Source organism: Cervus canadensis, chromosome 24, assembly GCF_019320065.1.
Source record: "Cervus canadensis isolate Bull #8, Minnesota chromosome 24, ASM1932006v1, whole genome shotgun sequence".
NCBI classification, from domain to species: Eukaryota; Metazoa; Chordata; class Mammalia; order Artiodactyla; family Cervidae; genus Cervus; species Cervus canadensis.
Window position 1 is genome coordinate 31,245,017 of NC_057409.1, and position 23,277 is coordinate 31,268,293.

The following is a 23,277-nucleotide window of genomic DNA, read 5'->3' on the forward strand; positions in this document are numbered from 1 at the left end:
GGAAGATCTCCTGGAGGAGGAAATGGCAACCTACTCCAGTATTCTTGCCTGGAAAACCCCAGGGACAGAGAGTCTGCTGGGTTACAGTCCTTGGGATCACAAAGAGTTGGACACGACTGAGCAATGAACACAAGACATGTCCCCAAGATCACCAAATTGGTGAGTATCAAACAAGGCAGTGATTATCATAAACGGCCCAAAGGTGGTGTCCTAGAAGGAAAGCAAGGACCATAATCAAGAACAGGTATGGTGAGGAGGGGGAATGGCAGGGGAACTGCTGGCAAAATTCTTTTTCACCTCATTGATGGTGATATATGTATTTAAAAATGCCTCTTGGGAATTCCCTGGTGATCCAGCAGTTAAGAGAACGTTTCGCTTTCACTGCTGGAGCCCACATTCAATTCCTGGTCAGGGCACTAAGATCTTGCGAGCCACACAGCATGGCTGAAAAAAAAAAAGATTCTTCAAGCTACAGATGTTTAATGAACTTTCCACACAGGCATGGTTTATTACATTTATTTTTTAAAGTTAATTTGTGCCTAGCACGGTGTGTAGCAAAAATGAGCTTTAGGAGTGTCCAAGAATGGAAGCACTTGAAGACCTGCAGGAACTTTTGCTCTGAGGAGGGGACAAAGACTGGGCTTTAGTAAGAAGGTGCCCCTAGAGGTATGAGGATGGTACAAGCTGCCCTCAGTGGATGGTTCATACATGAGTGAGGGCTGATGATGTTTTTCTTCCTGGGCCCTAGACGCTCCCCCAACTTAAATACACTGTTTATTGATCCAGATGTTTTGTTATGGGTTTTCTGCTCAGACTGCAGTAAGCTATTTCTTCAAGGAGTCCTGGCTCCTTTTAGATAGTGGCATTAGAAACCATGACCTTAGCATCAGTTATGTTCATTGCCCCTGGGGTGTCATACTTCTTGGTGCTCTCAGTCGATAGAAGTAGTCATGTATTTTCTAAAGTGTGAGAATATTCCTTCTAAAAATTATTTTCTACTTTATTTTTATATTAATTGATTGAAATATTTACAAATGAAATATACAGACTTTGCTTCAAAATAGTGTTTAGGCATTGCAAGTGGGGAAAAAGTAGATAAAACTCAAGCAGTCATGAGATATTATGGATACACAGAATTTTACTATTTTGTGTTCATCCCAAAACATCCATAATAAAGATCTTTTAAAAATTCAGAAAACTACTTACAACTATATGCTAATTAACAACTTTGAAAACTTAACATAAAACGGTCAAATTCCTAGGGGGAAAATACTTTGCTAGAAATGACTTAGAAATATAGATGCTATTTAAGCCAATTATTAGAAATTACTTATATTTATTGGTGTAAATTTTTGGACAAATCCACCTGCAGATGATTATGAACACTGGACAAAAATATTTAAAAGGTCTATTTGAAGGTCCTGTAAAGCAACCAAAAGCTGGTGGGAACCAGAGGGGATCAACCTTCAAAGGAAAAAAAGATGGTATGTCAATTCTCCACAAACTGATCTACAGATTCAGTGCAATGCCAATTAAAATCTCTAGAGGTTTTTACTGTAAAAACAGACTAGCTGATTCGAAAATTTATATGGAAATAACAAGGACCTGGACATAGCCAAGAAATCCTTCCAAAAGACTACTGTGAAGGACTCACACTACCCAATTTCACTATTTACTATTAAGTTACAATAATCAAGACAGTTCCTATAACTAAGACAGTATAGACCAAAGATTATGAAAACTTAATGCTTTACTTTTAAAAAAGGTTATTTTCAAAATTCCATACATGATATTTTACCTACACATAGGCAGGGTATAAAATAATGTATTGATGAAGTCAGTGATGGAAGAGCCGGAGATTCGTGTGAGCAAGGATTATTCCCAGCTCATCGCAAGCCTCGATCACAACTTTGTCAGCGGCAGAACCGGAAGGGGCAGCGATGTAGGCCACACCACTCTGGGAGGGGAAGACAGAGACCGACTCTCAAAATACAACCTCATGCCAAAACATGCCAGAACCAACCACTACCACTGCCAGCCTAGTCAAGAGAGTAAGCTAACAACAATTCACATCAAAGACCGATTCATTTTCAAAGAGGCAAAATAACGGAATTTGGGCTATCCATACACCAAATGGAACAAATAATTCTCTAGCTATTATACATCATATCATCACAACTTACATATAACTCATAACTGAAAAAATCAGAAGCACTATTTCTAAAATAGTTGGTACATAATAACCAAATCTATGCAAACACACACCAACTTTATACTTACCCTTTTAGCTCTGTCTACATTGTCCCGGAAAGGAAAGAAAGCATCAGAGCTGATGGAAACTTCATTAAGTTTGTCAACCCATTCCTTTTTTTCTGTCTCGGTTAACAACTCAGGGACCTCCTCAAACAGTGCCTTCCACTTAATCAAATCTTCACCCTGTAAGTAGGGGCAGAGGGGAAAGACAAGTATTATACCATTTTCAGTACTATCTGATACAAATCAGAATGTTGGAAAGTACTCTACAATCTACTTTTATTCTTATTCATATATGTAAGTCCTCTTCCAGGACTTAGATCACAATTTGCTGTGTAATAATCAAGCAGAAAAATCAAGTATTAAAATCATTTTTAAAAAAGACTGAAGCACTTCCTGGTTACAAGGCATGTTCTCCAACACTTGTTGATTGCATTGTGGATTCCTATCCCTGGCTGGACAACCTAGTGGAGCTGACTCACACCCTCAGAAGACCAGAACTTAATTTTTATTTTGTAACCATTACCCATTAAGCACTTGTATTTCCAGAAACTGGGCTAAGTCCTACTTTTTTAGCAGGCTACCTAATACCTACAATTTTAATGCTCCTTCATACCTTCTTTAAGGTAGAAAACATTAAAGAACATGAAACATAACACAAGTATACTGAGTTGTTAATGGAGTTTCTGGAGAATCTGGGGGGCATTTGCTACCTGCTATCAAGTAACCTGTATGCAATGTTGAATACACATCTATCACACAGCAAGCAACATGCCTGGCACTGTGACAGGCATCCAAGATGGGTGAAGAACAGTCCCTGCCATCAAAACTTAAAACCAGCAGGGGGTACAAGTATACAAAACTAAACCAATGGCTATAATCTAAGACGACAGATCATCTGTGGTGTCAGAAAGGGATAAAGAATGCCAAAGAAAGGTAAATGAGACAGAGGTTGTTGAGATTACTAATTTTAGACAATCTAAAGCCTCAAGAAAAATATGATGGCCAAAAAGTTCATTCAAATTTCTCCATAACATCTTACAGAAAAACCCAAACAAACTTTTTGGCCAACCTGATACCTTTTCTCTTTGTAGTGATGATGACAGTTACACAGCAAAGGGTAAATCCCACTCAATAACAACCCTTTTACCTCGCCGATAGTTCCAGTAACATACTGATCGATGGCATTGGAGATTTCTGCTCTCTTCACGCCAGTTTTAAACTTCATGGAAAGCACTTGCGGGTGATGTCTAAGCCACCAATAGTTTGCCTTGTCACCTGCAAGGCGTGTGCAGTGTATACGAGACTGCTGTCCTGCTCCGATGCCAATAACCTGAAGAACATGGGCATTAAAATGAATACTTCTCCAACAACATGTTTCTCAATGGATTTTCTGTGCATAGCCCCCTCAAATCTATCAATTTTGGGGGGGGAAAAAATCAGGCCAAAGAAAGTACAAATAGTTTTAAAAGGTAAGGGTAACATATTTTATAAATACTATTCATGTTTTACTCTTCAGTGATGTTTGAGGCATGGCTATTAATATCACAGAAGTTTCTAGAACTTCTGGACATCAGCAGTAAAGTATGGTCTTACTGAACTTATTAGACCAGTAGCCACAATCTTCCAGATTTTTGTTATTACAGGTTAGCAATCTTTCAACAGTTTTTAGTCACTAAGTCATATCTAGCTCTTTTGCAACAGTAGGCAATCACTAAAATGCTGAATTTGAAAGGGTTTTCCAGGTTATTAATATTAATTAATTCCATTTAATATCCACCCTCCCCTCCCACTTATGGGCCAAATAATTTAAGAAATGTCTAGAGAGGAGCTCAAGACACTATGAGAAGAAATAGTGCTGAAGTTATTATGGCAAATCCAGCTTCACCCCAGAGCCAGCAGAGTCCTGGTGATGAACCACCTTGGTTCTATTCTCTGTGGGCTGGTGCACTAAGAAAGAAGTCCTCTAGCTTAACATCAGATTATAAGAAACGTTCAACATCTTGACTGTGGTAGTGGTCAAACAACCATCTACTCTGTGTGGTGTGTTAAAGTTTTTTAAAAAGTGTGCATTTCACTGTATATAAATTTATACAATTTGTATCAATAAAGTTGAATTTAAAATATGATGCTAACCCCCAGCTTGCAGATTCTTAGTAAAATGACTTATAGAAATATAAATAAAAATAGCCTTCAAGCTGCAAAATAATGGGCTAGTACTTTCTACTCCCTCTTCACTGGAAATACTACTGACAGGGAGGAGGGGAGCGAATAAACTAGTTCCGTAGGAGCTATTAACAGTTAATCCAAAATGTGCCAGCTCATTCCAGGTAAGGAGCAAGAGGACCAATTCTAATACTTAATTCCAACAATACCTTACAGTCATCACCGGGTAAATACTAACAAACCCAAAGAGAAAAACTTGGCAAAGTCTTCCTTTTCAAGCCAGTCTAGTTCTCAAGGCAGATGGATTTTTGAGTATCATTTTGTAAAACGCAGTTTCCCCGCCAAGGCGAGTCTGACAGCTTAGTTACCTGCCCGTTCTTGGCATAGCACACAGAGTTAGACTGAGTGTACTTGACAGCAATGGTGGCCACAATGAGGTCCCTGAGCGCAGATTCCGGCAACTAGAAAAAACAGAATAGTAAACTGGTGTTTCTGTTAAACTTTGTTTAACTTTTAGCATCCTATGTGTCATTTATTGTAACAGGCCTATAATGCAGTTCTATCCTTCAGATGAGGGAATGAAATTAACTGTTCACTCAGTTCAGTTTCTCAGTCGTTTCCAACTCTTTGCAACCCCAGGGTCTGTAGCATGCCAGGCCTCCCTGTTCATCACCAACTTCTGGAGATTACTCAAACTCATGTCCATTGAGTTGGTGATGCCATCCAACTGTCTCATCCTCTATCGTCCCCTTCTCCTCCCGCCTTCACTCTTTCCCAGCATCTGGGTGTTATCAAATGAGTCAGTTCTTCGCATCAGGTGGCCAAAGTATTAGAGTTTCAGCTTCAGCATCAGTCCTTCCAGTGAACACCCAGGACTGATCTCCTTTAGGATGGACTGGTTGGATCTCCTTGCAGTCCAAGGGACTCTCAAGAGTCTTCTCCAACACCACAGTTCAAAAGCATCAATTCTTCAGTGCTCAGCTGTCTTTATAGTCTTTCTAGTTCTTTATAGTCTTTATAACTGTTCATAGGAGACACTATCATGTTTTACTGAAAGGATCATATTTAATGTATTTGTCATGAAACTCTGTGTGATGCCTAATGCATCACACACTCAAACTGACACCATTTTTACAGCAATTTTGGCTTAAGCCTGTTTACATATTGCACTAGACATGAAAACTATATCCACTCCAACACTGACAAACAGTATTTTCTCTATCACAGTATCAACAAATAACTGGAGATGCTATTAAATTTTATGTTCAGAAAAAACACTGAGAATAATTTGTATAGACACTACAATCAATTGTGATGCACACATATCCAAGGCTCTTCAGGCAAAATCATATTAGGATCATTTTTGGTTTGCCTAGAATATTCTAAGTAGAATGTATTAAAAAATGTATTATGAACTAAATACTGGTTCAAATAGAATGAAACAACTATGATAACTAAAAATGTCACTATTTTTACTATAAAGAGCAAATAAAATTGAAAAGAAGGATAATGATTTATGCTGGTATGCTAAGTGGACAAAATATGTAAGCACAGCTAATTGATAAATTAGCTAACTGAAAAACTGTTAAATCAAACTTCATCAAAATTAATACTTCTGCTCTTTGAAAGGTACTGTATTGAGGATAAAAAGACAAGCTACAGACTGCAAAAAAGTATTTGCAAACTACATATCCAGCAAAGAACTAGTATTCAAAATATGTAAAAACCTCTTAAAACTCAGTCACAAATCTAATTAGAAAATGGGCAAAAGACATGAAGAGACATTTCAAGAAAAGGGACATACACATAAAAATGAACACATGAAGAAGGGAGAAGAATATAAAGGAAGATAAATCCACCATTCTCATTCTTAGGTTTCCAGATTTCTATTAAAAATACATGTGAACAAGTAGAAAGAACTTAGATAAATGATTAAAATCACAGACTTGTAAAAATATCCAAGAGAGCACAGCCAGAAGCATAAAACCTCTCAAGTTCCACTAAATTATTAATCAGTCCAATACCTATAAACCTACAAGGAAAACTTACAAAAATTAAGATTCTCAACAAACAGGCACGGTTGGCAGCATGGGTACCATGGAATTCGGCTCAATGCCCTTTCAGTATTTTTAAAAATACGTTAACCAACCAGGTTAAAAAAAAAAGTGAAAAAAAAAATCCAGAGCCCCATTTTACTGTGAGCTGCTTCAAGTAACACTGCTACCCCAGGACCTCAGGATCTTTACCAAAGGAGTAGATTCCAAAAACCTGCAAGATATCTTTACTTATGATTCCTATATGTTCTTTTATTTTAGGGCACCATTAACTTTCAACAATACAAATGAAATACCCAGTAAATCAACAAAGATCATGCCTTATCACTATATGCTTATTAATAGAACTACCCCAGTAAAGATTTTAAAGCCTATTTTCAGCATTCTACTTAAAGCCTCAGAACTCAGACCTGAGAACAATAGCCAACTCATTGTCCACTTCTGTTACAAAATGACTTGTTAAGAGACTAATCCTTTTCTAAAAACAAATACTGAATACAGAGCTCATAAAATATAGAGTACTGAGAGGCAAGAGGCAAAGACCCCAGTGATAAAGGAAGCAACAGTGTGACTCTGCTTTCCTCTCCAGGCATCTTCCTAGTTGCAAGGCAGTAACTAAGAGGTAAATGAGCTAAGCCCTATGCTCAGCTCTACGGAAGGAAAATAACACTAACCAGATGCTCAAAGTATCTTTATGGTTTCTTTAATATTATGGGCAAAAAAACTGATCAACAGTCAATCTACGAAAGAAATGGAAAATTCTGAGTCAACCTAAGGATTATAAACCCAGGAGAAAGCCTCTCAGAGTGCCTGGAGAACAGTTCCAAACAGGTAAGAGTGGGGCAAGCATGTATTTGATGTAGACGAAGGGGTATATGCAACCAAGCACACATCTCAGTAGAAGGTCACTGCTATCCTTGAAGACCCACCTTCGTTAATGGTTTCAGTACTCTTCTAAGTATGGGAAGATGCAAGAAACTGGGTTTCATAAAATCTCCTCAAAATATCTAAATTATCTGAGGGCCAGTTCTGTCAAGTTTCTCTAGAGCACAAAGTACCTCATTCGGAATTCCTTTCAGTGAATACAGTGGCTAAAGACTTGATTCTTACAGAAGTAGATGGTAGGTAACCTTGTTAATTTTATGATCCGCTCCCTCTCTGTCTTACTTTCAACCAGGGTTTGGGAGGCATTTCTTGACTAATTTTGTCCCATGGTGCTAGGAATGCTCACTCCGTTCAGGCAAGAATTTTGTTGAGAGGCCACCTGATGTGTTCTTACTGGACTGGTCCCTGTTAACAGTGACCAAAAGCCTCTGGGCCACATGTCTTACCTGTTATGGTACAAGAAATGGTTCCCTCTTTTCGCTTCTTCCCGTATCTATAGTTAACACTGTCACAATCATTGACTTTATAGGAAGATATATTTGATCAATCATTTCAACTCACTGCAAAGTCATCACTATTTTTATCGAATGTTCAGTCACACATTTGCAAGACAGAATGATATTGTAAAACAGACAGAAATAAATAGTAAGAGTAATATTAGTAAGGTCATAAGTTTTAATCTATGAATTTCCATTATGTGCAGCCCAGAATCTTCCTACACTGTCTGATCAGTCTGCTCTATAGGAATCTCTATTTTTAAGGGACGTAATGTATTGGCAATATACATAAAGTTCACCCAAGATGTCTGCCCATACAAGGCAGGGTGGTGGGTCATTGTGACCCCTCACAGAACTTACCTTCTAAGAATTACATGGTTGGGACCAGAAGAAAAAGTGGTCTTTATGATTGAGCAGGTAATTCTATCACTGGGGAGGCCTGGTTAGTACATAACATAGATGCACAGTGCACACTCAAGGGGAGACAGGAGGCCAAAGGGCAGAGAGCAAGTTTTATGTTTAAATTTTTCCTGTCTTGCCTTAAAAATGTGAATTTTTAGTTCATCTGTATCTCATGGCGAGTATTCAATCAAAAATGCCAGGCATACCAGCAAATAAGACCAGATAATGATGAAGTTAGTTACACATCCAAAGTAATGAGAAAAAAAAAAAAAAAGTACAGCCAACATCAGATCTGGAGAAAATATCCTTTAAAACTGAAGGCCCAATCAGGAGATCTCAGAAAAACAAGTACCAGCTCAACCATTTCCTTACTGTGTAACCAAATCTCTTAATTGTCCTCTATCTCACAATTTTGTGATCTTTACAATACAGATGACAGTGGTCATGCTCCACTCAGAGGGAGCTGTGCATATTAAATAATATCAAACATGTAATTAAAAAACAAACACCCAATCCAGTATTATCCTAGGAACATGTCCTTCTAAAATCTGACAACAGGACAAAAGCAAATTCATTACTACATGTAAACATGGACTACAGCACTGAACGTGGAAAGAACCTAGGTATCCGTCACAGTACACAGACTGCCATGTGGGCTTTCTGATGAAGATGTGAACCTACACTTACTGATACAGAAACATAGTTGTAGCTTAATGCATGGAAAAAAGTCCAGTGATAAAAAGACACGATCCCATTTACAAAGAACTGAAGATAACCAACCACATATACACAGATGCACAAAAGTTTCTAACATGGTTGGTCTTTTGTTCACTTTTGAAGTTCTCAAACTTACCTGACAAATCAAAGAAGGGCTAGCTCTTTGTGTATCGATCAGTTTTAAAATATGGGCCTTCATAAATACATAAGCATATAAATATTAAAAAACAGGTCTACTGAATTACTGGTATTCAGTTATTTTTCAGACTTACATCTTTATTCTTGGTAACAATGTTGCTAAACAGTGACCTGTTGACAACACTATTATTTCTCTTCTGGCTTAAACGAAGACCAAAAAGAGTTCGAACTTCATTTTCATCTGGACTGTAAGACTGGTCCATCTAAATAAACACAAATTTAAAAAGTTAAGAGTAAAAAAATCTACATCTCTCAAAATCTTTCACTTAATTTATGTTCAAAGTATATTATTACAAGCAAAGTTATATGCATTTTTTTCCCCCTGACTTAAGCAGGTACAAGATCATTTCAGGATGGATGTAATAGAATGGCCAGGCACCAATATTTTACTCCAAAACTTTATAGGCTTTATAACCTCACAGGATTTTGTAACTTACACCAACATAATATAATCATTGATTCCAACAGAGAATTTCTGGTTTCAGTAACTGAAAGCACTACCCACATAGTTTTTTTTAAAAAAAAAACAAACAAAAAACAGTAGATAAAACAGATTGGCTACAAAACAGGCAGTGGCACAAAAATTAACCACTAATTTTCTTTTCTTTCTAACAATGTATTACAAATACTCAGCAAGATTAAAAAGTTCAATGGAGAATAGCATTTGTAGTATGTGTCTTTGTCATTTGAAAAGGAGTATGTCATTCATGGCTCTCTTGACCTCTTCCAGATTTTGATCTGAAATGATGGGACATGGGAATAACCTGTGTCATAAAACTACTCTCTCCCCAGACATTTTCTATACTTATACAGTACACAAAGCACTGATAACCTGTAACTTAGAAGCACGCCTTCCTATTAATTCTACTTAATTTGCATTTTCATGAATTCTAAAATGGTCCTTTTCTTTTCTATTATAAAATTTCTAAAACTGAGATGTGCCCACCTATAACTGACGTAAAAAAACTTGCCACTGGTCAGGCGAGGAAACAGTTTTTTTCATGGTTGTAATTATGTGTCTAGGTGCAAACTTAGCCAGACTCCCAAACAAAATACTGAGGAAGCCCTGGTATTCTGACACCCTGAAACATGATACTGTCATTGTGCTGAATATCAATCAAGTATTTCCTGAATATGCACAGACTATGTATTTCAGGAAAGATGAGCAAGAAATTGAAGATATTACTTTAAAAAAAGGTAACAGAGTGGCAGAAGGAAAGATTTCAAATAACCTTTAATACCTTTTGAATAGGAAACTATTTTAAATAAATTACTTTTTAAAAAGTTAAAAGAAAGGGTGAGAAAGCTATCTTGATCTGAAACTCAAAAAATTAACAGGAAGAAACAATCTGCAGGATTAAGGATAAAGAAATCATAGTAAAGAAGGATAAATTAGAAGGGTTGTCAGTATAAAGGAAAGATTAAATATGGGGAAAAATAAAAGAACAAATTACTACTGCAAATATGAATTGTACTAACCTGAAGAACACAGTAATTCCCATTTTTCTTTTTGGAAAGTATTTTCAAAGCTTCATTTTCATATCCCGGGGCAATAATACCATCAGATACCTATATACGTATCAACATTAGATATTAATTTCGATTTAAAAAAAATCAGAGGACACCTCTTAAACAATTTAGACATACTTTGCTGTCATAAATAATGCAGCAGCAAAAAAAAAAAAGCAAAAAAAAACAATAATGCAGCAGCAGTTTCTGGTTTCTACCTCCACTAGATAATACAAACACTACACTTGGAAAAGATGAGTCTGTGCTAGAAGACAACTTTTTACAGCTGATCTTATCTCATTAGTGTCGTTTTGGTTGTCTGTTTCAATTATAAGGGAGAATATATGAATGATCTGCTGTCATACATGTATCTTAGGAAGACAACATGACTTTTTTAACCATTCTGTTCAGGGGTTGTTTTGCACTAATTAAACAGAGCATGTTCTTCCAGTTCTGGCTCTGCTAGAACCTGGCTAAATGATCCGAGGCAAGGCAGGCTCCTCAACAGCAAGAGAAGGGGTTCAGAGGAAATCAGAGATTAACACAGTATAGCTAAAGACACAAAAGGTACAAAAGTCACAGCTCACACCCCAAGCCTCATGCTATATAACCTATAAAGCAGCATGCCAGCTCCACTGCAGCTGGGATGGTAGGGGTGATAAGAAGCCCTGAGATAAAACTAAATATGGTCAAGCCACAGACCCTGTTAGCCTTAATTGCTAACTTATTTCCTTCCAAGCTACCTGAGCTAACTTCATTCTTCTTCTGTCTCCCCAATCCCCAACAACCACCCCCGCCCCCCCCCACCTTTCTGGAATGCTTGTTTGGTACTCAATTGATGGGGGTTACTTTTTCAGAGTAGGTTATAATGTCCCCCACTATACAGTCTCTTTCTTTCATTACAGACCTAATGAAGGTTTACAGTCAACTTCAGAAATAATAATTTGGCATTAAAATAATGACTAGAAAATTTAAAAGAATATATAAAACCTTATATCACAATAGCCAAATACAAATATTATACATTATGGTTTCAATAAACACTATGTAAAATTTGGCTCTACTCAGTTATATATGGATCAAGATACAGAATTCCACTAACCTCTCTGGAGATAATTTTGGCAGTAGGGACATCGCAAATATCAGATAATGCAACAAAGTCACCAAAGGAAGACATCCTATCAGCCCCTGTAAACAAAAATTAAAATGTGTGTATTTATCACAGATTATCCTTATACAGAAAAAAATAACATTCAAAAAACCCCAAAGTGATCACATAAAATCTACAATTTAAACAGTGATTAGTAAGTTCTTTAATTGAAATAATCAGTAAGAAATATTCTTTAATTTTACCTTCTAGAGCAACATTCAGCAAAGGGCCTAATAGTAAACATTTTTTAAGCTTTGTGATCCTTGTTTCAACTCTGAGGTTGGAACAGTCACTGACAATACTATATTACCCTACTCCAATTGAACTATATTGACAAAGATGGGTGGTGGGCTGGACTAGCCCGTTGAGTAATAGCTTGCTAACCCTTGCTGTAGAAGGCAAACTATGATAAAGTATCTCAATAATCTCCCATTAATGTTATTATAATATTCATAGGCTATTAAACTCATGAACTAGACATTTGTGAATTATGTAAAATATTAACTTTAACCAAATTCAGTGTACTTAAATAACTACAATTTAAGCAATACAAATACAATACAAAATCAATAGCCTAATTTGAAATTTTATGTACCAAATTCCAATTGTGATCCCCTTTATTACATTAAAATACTAAAACACACATTTTTATAAACAAAAATTTATTCCAAGGCTCTCATACAGTTATTCTGAAGTACTAATAAAAAATGAATTAAAATAATTTGAAATCTTTTAACAAAAAGGATATTTAAGATAAAATATTACTTTTCCTCTAAGAAAAAAAAAAAAAAAAAAAAAACCACATGCTATTATTCTTCTGACCTCTTGCTCTTGCATATGCAGTGGCTATAGGTGTGAGGGTTTTGTACAGATCATTGACCATACAGACGCTGGCTTCGTCTTCACTAAGTGGAATTCCAACAGCAGCACCTGGTATAGAGACCATTAATAAATCAAAAATCTGAGTTACCACTTGTCAATTCCTACATTAGGAAAACATTTTTCCAAACATCTGGTCTATGCAGGGTCCTTTCCAGTGCTTAGGCCAAATTAAACAAAAATCTACTTGGCCAGATAATTAAATGCCAAAATATAACTGCAGGAGAGGGTGAAGCAGGGAAGTATCTCTCCTCTCTGGCCTCTGAAATACAGCCACCGAGTCTGCTAGCACCAGGCATGTGTATGGAGCTACTTTACTTCATTACCAACTCTTTCTCTGTCCTGCCTGACATCAGACATTATTTTCCTGCTGCTCCCACTGTTTGAACATCCAAACAATATCTGAGAACTAATTATGTGGTGAATTGTCAGTGGGAGTTATAAATAAGTTGTAAAGTTGACTGAGACACAGAAGCAAAAAGGTCTCTCAGACAATGGCCATAGATAGTTACAAGTGTAGTAACAAATTCTTGATGTCCACTCAGTTAAATTTTCAACCATGTGGAAAAATTTTAGTCATTCTGCATTAGGCAACATCACTTTTATTTTCTAAAACATGCTTCCACTACAAATAAAACTATTTCCTGACCTTCCTATCTTATAACAATATTACACATTATTTTCACGTAAATAATACATGTACATGTTATTGTTATCTGATTTTATCCCATTACTGTGTTGATATCATTATTAATCAAAAGTGGTTTCGGACTTCCCAGACTGTTTACATTTGCTTTAGATCTTGTCAAATTTCTAAAAAATTTAAAAAGAAGTTAATTTTGAACAGTTCCAGAGAATCCCAGGGTGCAATGCTTTACCTGCTGGGCTAACATGTTTGAAAGAAGCAGCGGCTGGAAGGCCTAAAGCTTCTTTGAGCTCCTTCACCAGCTGCCAGGCGTTCAAAGCATCACACAAGTTTATAAATCCAGGGGCTCCATTCAGAACTACATGTAAAAATACACATGAACAAGCAAGGTCAATAAGATCAGATGTGTACATTTCCTAGAAAAAAATTTAAACATATAAAGACTGCACAAAAATGCTTCAAAAGAAGTATAATGAAGACGCAAACAGAACTCAGTGAGATGAGTGAATAAAGGCACCAGAGTCTGAACCCACCTTACCAAACACACACACACACACACACAGAAATGCATGAACATAAATATGAGCACATACCATGAAGACCAAAGCCAGCCAACCCATAAATAAATCAGCAGAGAATTCAGAACAAGAAAAAGTACAACTAGACTAGCAATCATCAGGGATCCACTTCAGTACAGAGCTAAGATAAAATAATTGTTGCGACTTCAGTGTACAATTTAGAGTATTTATAATATAGTATTGGAGAAGGAAATGGCAACCCACTCCAGTATTCTTGCCTGGAGAATCCCATGGACAGGGGAGCCTGGGGGGCTACAGTGCATGGGGTTGCAGAGTTGGACACGACTGAGCATAGTATTTTAAAGTTGTAAGTCGGGTCAGTTTAAGAAATAATGTTATAAACTAAAGCAGGAGTTTAGTGGGTGGGAAAGATGGAGGGGACAAACTCATTTGTTGGACAGGGGAGGGGGTCCTCTTCTTTTAATTGGATTCAGCAGGTTTGGGTTCAAGTTGAAATGCAGTTAAAAAGGAGTCTACAAGTTTTTTGCTGCCTCTTTTCTTAACAGTGGAAGGATTTTTAAAAGCCAAAATCTTATGGATAAATATTTACAAGAAGTTTAGCATACACACACAAAATAATGGGCCACCAATTAAAAACAACTTAACAATTTCATTTCCTCTGTGTTATCTTTGATAGCAGATACTTTCACAAGCAAAACCTTGCCAAGTATCTACTGAGGGCCTACTACAATGTTAGGCACTGTTCTAGGAACTTGGGATGTTATCAGTGAACAAAACAGTCCCTCCCAAATTACTGTCATCATGAAGCTTATGAGGGGAGTCAGAAAGGAAACTAAACGTGCAATAAAATTATACAACAGAAAATTAGGTATTTACCCAAATGAATTGAAGACTTGCATCTATACAAAAGCATGTACAAAAATCTTTATAACAGCTTTATTCATAAACTGCCAAACAGCATCCTTCTATTTTTGATGTCTTTCAATAGGTGAATGAATAAACGTACATTCACACACAGTGAAATATTATTCCACAATGAGAGGAAATGAGCTATCAAAAGACATGGAGGAACCTTAAATACAAACTGTTAAGTGAAAGAAGTCAGTCTGAAAAGACTACATATTGTTTGTTTAAAACTATACAATATCTGGATACAGCAAAAGTATACAGACAGTGAAAAGATCAGTGGCTGCCTGTGGTTAGTTAGAAGGCTGAAGGGGAGGAGTTCTTAGGGTGGTAAAACTATTATGCAAGATAATATCAGGTTTCCCTAGTGGCTCAGTGGTAAAGAACATGCCTGCCAATGCAGGAGACCTGGGTTCAATCCCTGGGTTAGGAAGATCCCCTGGAGGAGGTCATGGCAACCCACTCCAGCATTCGCGCCTGGGGAATCCCCATGGACAGAGGAGCCTGGCGGGCTACAGTCCACAGAGTCGCAAAGAGTTGGACATGACTGAGCAATGAAGCACAACACAACAGAACCAAAAACCTGTAAAACTCTCTTTATTACTCTACAAATCCTTGAGCCCTGACTAATTTCAAAGAATTATATCATTCTTAGTTCCTAACCTCTCATTACTATTTTGGCCCATTTCAACCAGGCTACCAGATCAATCCATCATTCCAAGGAAGTTGCTTTTTTGCAACATTCTCCATCAAACAGCCACTGCTCTCAGCAGCCCTGTTTCCTCTGATGGTTCCGTTACTGCCACCTCAAGGTTGGGTCCTAACCATCTTACTATGAAATCCAGACCACCTCATCCTGTCCCAACATCTTCAAAACCAATATCCACACAAAAGTACTCCAATCTGTATCTTAATCTTGACTTCTCTTCAAAACCCTGGATTATCGCAATATTTTTTGTTTACAAGTCCCACTGGCAACTCAAATTTCAGGCGATTATAAAAGGAAATAGTGTCAGACTTTATTTCTTTGGGCTCCAAAATCACCGCAGATGGTAGCTGCAGCCATGAAATTAAAAGACACTTACTCCTTGGAAGGAAAGTTATGACCAACTTAGACAGCATATTAAAAAGCAGAGACATTACTTTGCCAACAAAGGTCCGTCTAGTCAAGGCTATGGTTTTTTTTTTTTTTTTTAAGGCTATGGTTTTTCCAGTGGTCATGTATGGATGTGAGAGTTGGACTGTGAAGAAAGCTGAGCATAGAAGAATTGATGGTTTTGAACTGTGGTGTTGGAGAAGACTCTTGAGAGTCCCTTGGATTGCAAGGAGATCCAACCAGTCCATCCTAAAGGAGATCAGTCCTGGGTGTTCATTGGAACGACTGATGCTGAAGCTGAAACTCCAATACTTTGGCCACCTGATGCGAAGAGTTGACTCATTGGAAAAGACCCTGATGCTGGGAGGGATTGGGGGCAGGAGGAGTAGGGGACAATAGAGGATGAGGTGGCTGGATGGTATCACCGACTCGATGCACATGAGTTTGAATAAACTCCGGGAGTTGGTGATAGACAGGGAGGCCTGGCGTGCTGCGGTCCATGGGGTCGCAAAGAGTCGGACACGACTGAGCGACTGAACTGAACTAATAAGAGGTATCATGCAATTCATTTTCTAAAAAGTGAATCACGTCTGACACAAGAGAAAGAACAACACATACACACCCAGACATGGCAAACCATGCCATGTATCCTCAGCCTTTACCTGTGATAGGGAGCTTGGGCTTCAGGGTATACAGCTGGGCAGGAGTCTGATGAGGGTTCATGCCATACCTCAGGGGCATCTGAGATACTCCTTTACTGTACTCTTTCCTGAAGTAATCTGAAATTGCTTCATCATACTGTGCTGTATGAGTAAAAGCCTAAAAAAAAAGTTAAGGTTTGTGAAATACCCACAGTATTTCCCAAACTGGGGTTAAAACCAAATCTGAGGTTAAAAATCATTTTCAAGTGCTATATACCCAACTACACCCACAAACCCACACACATATCCATGCAGGAAAGACACCAACTAATACTAAACAGCAAAAAGAATTACTCCCTTTCCACTTCGCTTTCAATTTTTAGACAGAAGAACTCTCTGAATGTTGGTCTCTCCATTTCTAATAAAAGGATAACAGCTCCAAGCAGAGCCCTGGCAGGTGATGTGATGTGGTGAGAACGGAGTATTGCTGGTTTTGCAAACAGCGCACCAGATAAAAGCGTGCTCCCACCTTCAAGGCTAACAGGCGTCTTGTCTCCAAGGATGTGTCTTTGCTGTCGGAGTCCTGCATCTCTGAGGCTACGGCTGCATAGTCCTCCGGCTCACATACTACCGTCACCCGAGCGTGGTTTTTGGCTGCTGCTCTCAGCAGAGTCACCCCTCCTTTGAAGAACAAAAGATGATTTGCATTTTCATCAGTTTAACCTCTTTCAAATCAAGTGACTGTACATATTGTGTGTGTGAAAACATGCTCAGTCACTTCTGATTCTTTGTGACCCCCAAGGACTTTAGCCTGCTCGGCTCCTTTGCTCGTGGGATTTTCCAGGCAAGAATACTGGAGTGGGCTGTCATTTCCATCCCCATGGGATCTGTCCAACACAAGGATCGAACCCGCATCTCCTGCTTGGCAGGCAGATTTTTTACCACTGAGCCACCTGGGAAGCCCCAAAATAAAGAAAATATGTGCATGCTCAGTCATATTTAAAAAATAAGCCAGATCAATCTCTACACCAAGAGTTCTGAAAATATCAATGAATTAATCACAAGAGACACTGGTTTGATCCCTGGGTCGGTAAGATCCCCTGGAGGAGGAAATAGCAACCCACTCTAGTATTTTTGCTTGAGAAATCCCAGGGATATAGTCCGTGGGGTCGCAGAGAGTCGGACGTGACTGAGCATGCAAGCACGCCCACACGTTGTTTTGGGCTTCGCAGGTGGTGCAGTGGTAAAGAATCCACCTGCTGTTGCAGGAGATGCGGTTCCATCCCTGGGTCGGGAAGATCCCCTGGAGGAGGAAATGGCAAACCCACTCCAGTATTCTTGCCTGGAGAATCCCATGGACAGAGGAGTCTGGTGGGCTACAGTCCATGGGGTCACAAAAGAGATGGACACGACTTAGTGACTAAACAACAACAATCCCAGAGACTATCTTCTACTCCTTCAACAGTGAACACTGGGACTTCCCTGGTGGCTCAGACAGTAGAGTCACTTCATTTACAGTGTAAACAGTCTTCAAATATCGTTTTCCTAACTTACCAATGTCAATATGTTCAACAGCCTCTTCAACAGTTACACCTGGAGAAGCCACTGTCTTCACAAAGGGATACAGATTACAAACAACAACTCTGAAACAAAGAGGAATTCAGCTATCATTAAAAAGCGGAAACCTCCACCATTTACACATCAGTAGCTGCTAACATAACCAAAACCTCTAATGATCTAAAATAATGAACTCTGAGTTTGACATTTTAAAGTTCTAAAAAGTTACAGAGTAACATCAGGGCCTCTCATGGTTGCAGAGCACAGGGAAACAGAAGGGGCCAGAGTTAGCAAATGCTCTCAGTACACGTTATTCCCACCAAGTCATAACGAAATGTTGCGGCCTGGGTGACCTGAGCTAGCCACTGTACTATCAAGCCCTAAAAATTAAAAAAACATATATAGGCATAAATCTTCATTATATTTTTTTATTTTTTTCCATTATATTTTAAAATGGCTTCTTAGAAATAACATCAAAAGCACAAGCATATAAGTTGGATATTACCATAATTTAAAGCATTTATGATGGCCAAATGATACCATTAAGAATATGAAAACAATCTACAGAATGGGATAAAATGGATTCTTACAACTCGATAATAAAAAGATAAATAACTCAATATAGCAGAAACTAACACAACATTGTAAAGCAATTATATTTCAATTTTTTAAAAAATGGGCAAAGCATCTGAAAAGACATTTCTCTGAAGGTGTACAAATGAATACATTTCTCTGAAGGTACGCACATGAAAAGATGCTCAACATCATTAGGAAATGCAAATCATAATCACAAGAAACCTGTATTATACCCACTAAAAATGTAAAAAAAAAAAAAAAATCGATAACAAATGTTGGTGAAGATGCAGAGAAAAAAGAACCTTTGTACACTGCCAGTGGGAATGTAAATTGATGAGGCCTGGGAAATAAGTCTGGCAGCTCCTGAAAAAGGTTAAAGAGTTACCAGATAACCATGAAATTAACATTCCCAGGTATATGCCCAAGAGAAATGAAAATATATGTCCACACAAAAACTCGTACACAAATGTCCAGTTTCTTTAGTCAGTATATCCAAAAGTGGAAACAATCCAAATATCCATCAACTGAGAGTGTATCTACATAAGAGATTACTTTTCAGCAATAAAAAAATGAATCAATGATATATGCTATAACATGGATGAACTCTAAAAACATGCTAAGAAGCTAGTCATAAAGGACCATATATTATACAATTCCACTAATGGGCAGTGTTCATTGTAAATCCAGAGAGACAGAAAATAGACTGTTGGCTGCCTAGGTTGTTGGGGGATATGGAGATTGAACATTAATGGGCAGAGTTTTCGGGCAGGAGGGAGAGTGCCAGAGGGAAGTGCAGTGATGAATATATTCTATTAACTGTGGTGGTAACTGTGCAACTCTAAATATACTAAAAACTACTGAATTATCTATTTTAAACTGCGGAATTATATGGTATGTGAATTATATCTGAATAAAGCTATTATACCTATGCGACAAAAAGAAATGATGAATACCATTATTCAAATAACTAAGTTACTTATATGCACCACAATTTAGATCATAATTTTTAAAAAAAGCAAAGGCTGTTTAAGCATAATTATGTATTTCAGGAATATAAATTAGGCAAAATCAAAATGCTTACCCACATACAATGTCACAAACAAAGTCCTCAATAAATGTTTACAGTAAGTAAACAGGAAGCTAAGCCTAATGCTAACCTTGATATTTAAAAAGAGACACCAGATTTGGCTTCTTTGTCTTTGATCCTTAATGTAGTAAAAGTTCAACTTTGAAATTTTTTACCTTATAAGATCGAAATCAAGTTTGGCCATGTCAGCACTATCTTCTGGGATATTACGAGCCAAGATTCCTAATTCAACAAAGTTAAAGTATTAGGTTCAAAAAACAAGCCAGAATAAGGCACTTCTTTCTAACATGACTGGATCAAGCATGTTAAAGCCCCTAGCACTGCCTAATTAATACCAGACAGTACAAAATTAGGATTAGTGAGTATACTTAAAAACTGCATCAGTTCCCGATTCCCTTTTTCTTGAGCAACAAAATGTACAAGAATTTTCACCTGTTGTCAGTTCCATCCATGCATATACTCCCATAAGTAGTAAAGCATTTAAAAAGATTCCTTTGAAAGTCAGTTACACTGTGACACTTTATTCCAAGCTTGAACCACAGCAAGAGTTTTTTCACTCTTTAAAACCTAAGTATTTTCATTAACTCCAGCAGGAAATAAACTCTAAATTATTTATCAGGCCAGGACTAACAGCAACCAGAGGAATCCATCAGGTAATAAAGCAAACAAGACTGTATTTTAAACATTCTAATGTATTATGAACTTTAGCAGCAGATATGACAAAACCAACATAACCTCACAGGTATTTTTTTTTTTGAGCTATGATCTGCCTTTTCCTTATTCCTGCTTATTCTATTAACCACAAGATGATATGGAAAAAGCCCAACAAACTTTTTGGCCAACCCACTGCAAAGTTTATTGAAAACCACTGACCATTTTAAATTGAAGATATCCAACCACTTACCAGCATGGACTGCAGGATGCAAGGTTTTTACACGCCCCCCTAGCATTTCAGGAAATCCAGTTATCTCAGAGACATCTCTGAAAACAGACAAACAGAATATTGCTACTGTTTCTGCTGAGTTTCATTTTACATTTTATACCATTTCAAAGTATCTTCCAACATTTGTTCAGAGCCTGGATTTTCAGAATTCAGAAAATGAATCATAAGCCACACTAATGAAATATTAAGAAATAAATTCAACTCACAAGTAATTTGACAATATACAACAAAATTATTAATATCCTTATCTCAGGAACAGACTAAAAGGGATAGCAAGGATTTAGCCTTTTGGATTGATCTACATAAAAGTTAAAAACCTTTACATTGAAAAAAGAAAAAAAATAACATAAAAATGTAAGCTGGAAAAGATAGTCACGAAGTTCGACCCAGGGTCAAATAAAAGACAGCATTTAAGTATCAATCCATATCCCCAAATTGACCTGAACACTTTCTTTGGCCGAATTTACAAGCAAATTTTTATTTATTTTTCTTAAAAATTTATTCATTTATTTTTGGCTGTGCTTGCTGGGTTTTCCGCGCTTCCCACAGGCTTTCTCTAATTGCAGCAAGTGGAGGCTATTCTCCAGTTGTGGTAGACTTCTCATTACCATGGCTTATGTTGCAGAGCAACGGGCTCTTGGACACCCACGCTTCAGCAGCTGTGGCACAGGGGCTCAGCGGCTGCACGGCTTGTGGAATCTTCCTGGAGCAGGGATTGAACCTGTGTCCCCTGCACTGGCAGGGGGATTCTTCACTACTATACCACCAGCGAAGCCTGCCAAGTTTTTGAAAAGCCACAACATGTGGGGATAAAAGCAAAATTATCTGTCTTCTGTATGAGCTATGAAATAAAGACCACGCTTATAAAAACCCTGGAAGAAAAGACATCAACATGTTGTACATGGTTACCACAGATACTGGGGGAAGAGAGGTTGAATCTTAAGAGTTGAGTTTAAATGATGTGAACAGTTTCACTAAATAAAAGCCAGTCAAAACAGATCATGTGGGGCAAATAAGCCCCACAGCCACAGCTTTCAGTGAAGTCTGTGAGCACTAGAGCCCAGAGCTTCTCTTAGGAGTCCAAGAGAAGACAGGGTGATGAGAAGCCCCTGACTCACTGCAACTAGAGAAAGCTTGCTGGCAGCAACAAAGAGCCAGCACAGCCAAAAATAAATCATTTCTTAAAAAAAAAAAAAAAAAAGATCATGAGCATCCTGAAAATCACAACTCCTTTCTTGCACAACAAACAATGCACCTAATTTAATGTGTTATAAGATTCGGCTGAGGGGGCAGGGGCTCTGAAATGAGGCCTCTGGAGGTCCCAACTCCTTACTCTGTAACTCCTTACTCTTGAAAATAAGTTTAAGTTTAAGCCTCATCTTCTGAAAAAGGTGGTTTAACTTAACAATCTCACAGCACTGTTGGGAGGAGCAAATAACGTTATGTCATGCAGTGAATGGAATACTTTCTGGTCAACGTCACCAAACTACGTTTGGATTGGACTTAACTTTTAAAAAGCAAGTTGTGCCTTACCTGACTGCCAAACCAGCATCTCTGAGGGCTTTTGCAGTCCCTCCAGAGGCGATCAGATTCAAACCAACAGAAGCTAAGTTCCTGGCAAACTCCACAAGGCCAGTTTTGTCAGAGACACTAAATAAAGCTGAAACAAAAGACATTTCGCATCACTCTCAGTACAAGTGCTTCAAAGCCCAGGGGGTCCAGGGGCGGCGGAGCGGTTTGGAGAGGGCAGTCGCGAATCTCACGGTCCCCACTACTCAAGACTTTGGCCCGGGGTCGGGTCCGCCGCCAGCGAGCCGCACTCGAGCGCGCGGGCCCGGGCCTTGCCGACCGCAGCGCCGCCCCTCACCCAGCCAGGGCCCCACAGCTCCCATCCGGCCGCCGCCATCGCCGGGGTGAGGGCGCGGCGGGGCACGGAGGCCGACGGCGCGGCTCCGCCAGGGCGCCGAGGACCTCACCGAGCTGGCCGGGTGCCATGGCTGCAGGCCGCAGGGGTCCGCGGACAAGCTGGGGACAACAGCGGCGACAACACGTGCACAAGGAGGCGGTGCGGCCAGAATTTATCCCGGAAGGAAGCGGGGCGGGCCCTGTGAGCACCTGATCCGTCACGTGATCCAACCCGCCCGTGTTCAGTTGCAGAATTGGCGCCTCAGGGCTGTAAGGGAAAGAGGGATTGGCTGCAGCTGGCTGTCTAAACCCTTAACTTTAAGGGATCGCCGCCAGCAGTCTCATACTCTGGGAGTTTTTATCCTTGCCATCAAAATGTGGCCGTCCCAGGCCCCTGGGGCTAACTCTTTTTTTTTTTTGGGGGGGGGGGGCTAACTCTTGTTGCCCAGGGCAACCTGTCCTAGAGGCTGAAGTGTAGTTAAAAGTGTTGAAAGCTCCGATAGAAAAGTCAGTTCAGTTCAGTTTAGTCGGTCTGTCGCATCCCACTCTTTGCGACCCCGTGGACTGCAGCACTCTAGACTTCCCTGTCCATCACCAACTCCCGGAGTTTACTCAAACTCATGTCCATGGAGTAGATGATGCCATCCAACCATCTCATCCTCTATTGTCCG

At 38.7% G+C, this 23,277-nt stretch overlaps 1 protein-coding gene across 1 annotated transcript; it reads right to left on the reverse strand.

Annotated features, from left to right (window-relative positions):
• Positions 1–500: 500 nt before the first annotated feature.
• Positions 501–22,839, reverse strand: ATIC (5-aminoimidazole-4-carboxamide ribonucleotide formyltransferase/IMP cyclohydrolase). The gene is made up of 16 exons (XM_043445361.1): positions 22,678–22,839; positions 22,235–22,361; positions 20,663–20,739; positions 19,914–19,980; positions 18,093–18,181; positions 17,068–17,219; positions 16,560–16,716; positions 13,589–13,714; positions 12,654–12,761; positions 11,784–11,869; positions 10,652–10,741; positions 9,247–9,375; positions 4,788–4,880; positions 3,404–3,586; positions 2,281–2,436; positions 501–1,957 (listed from the first exon to the last, which is right to left on the reverse strand). The coding sequence occupies exons 1-16, from the start codon at positions 22,694–22,696 to the stop codon at positions 1,838–1,840; spliced, it is 1,779 nt and encodes a 592-aa protein (XP_043301296.1). The 5' UTR covers positions 22,697–22,839; the 3' UTR covers positions 501–1,837.
• Between the last annotated feature and the right edge of the window lie 438 nt (positions 22,840–23,277).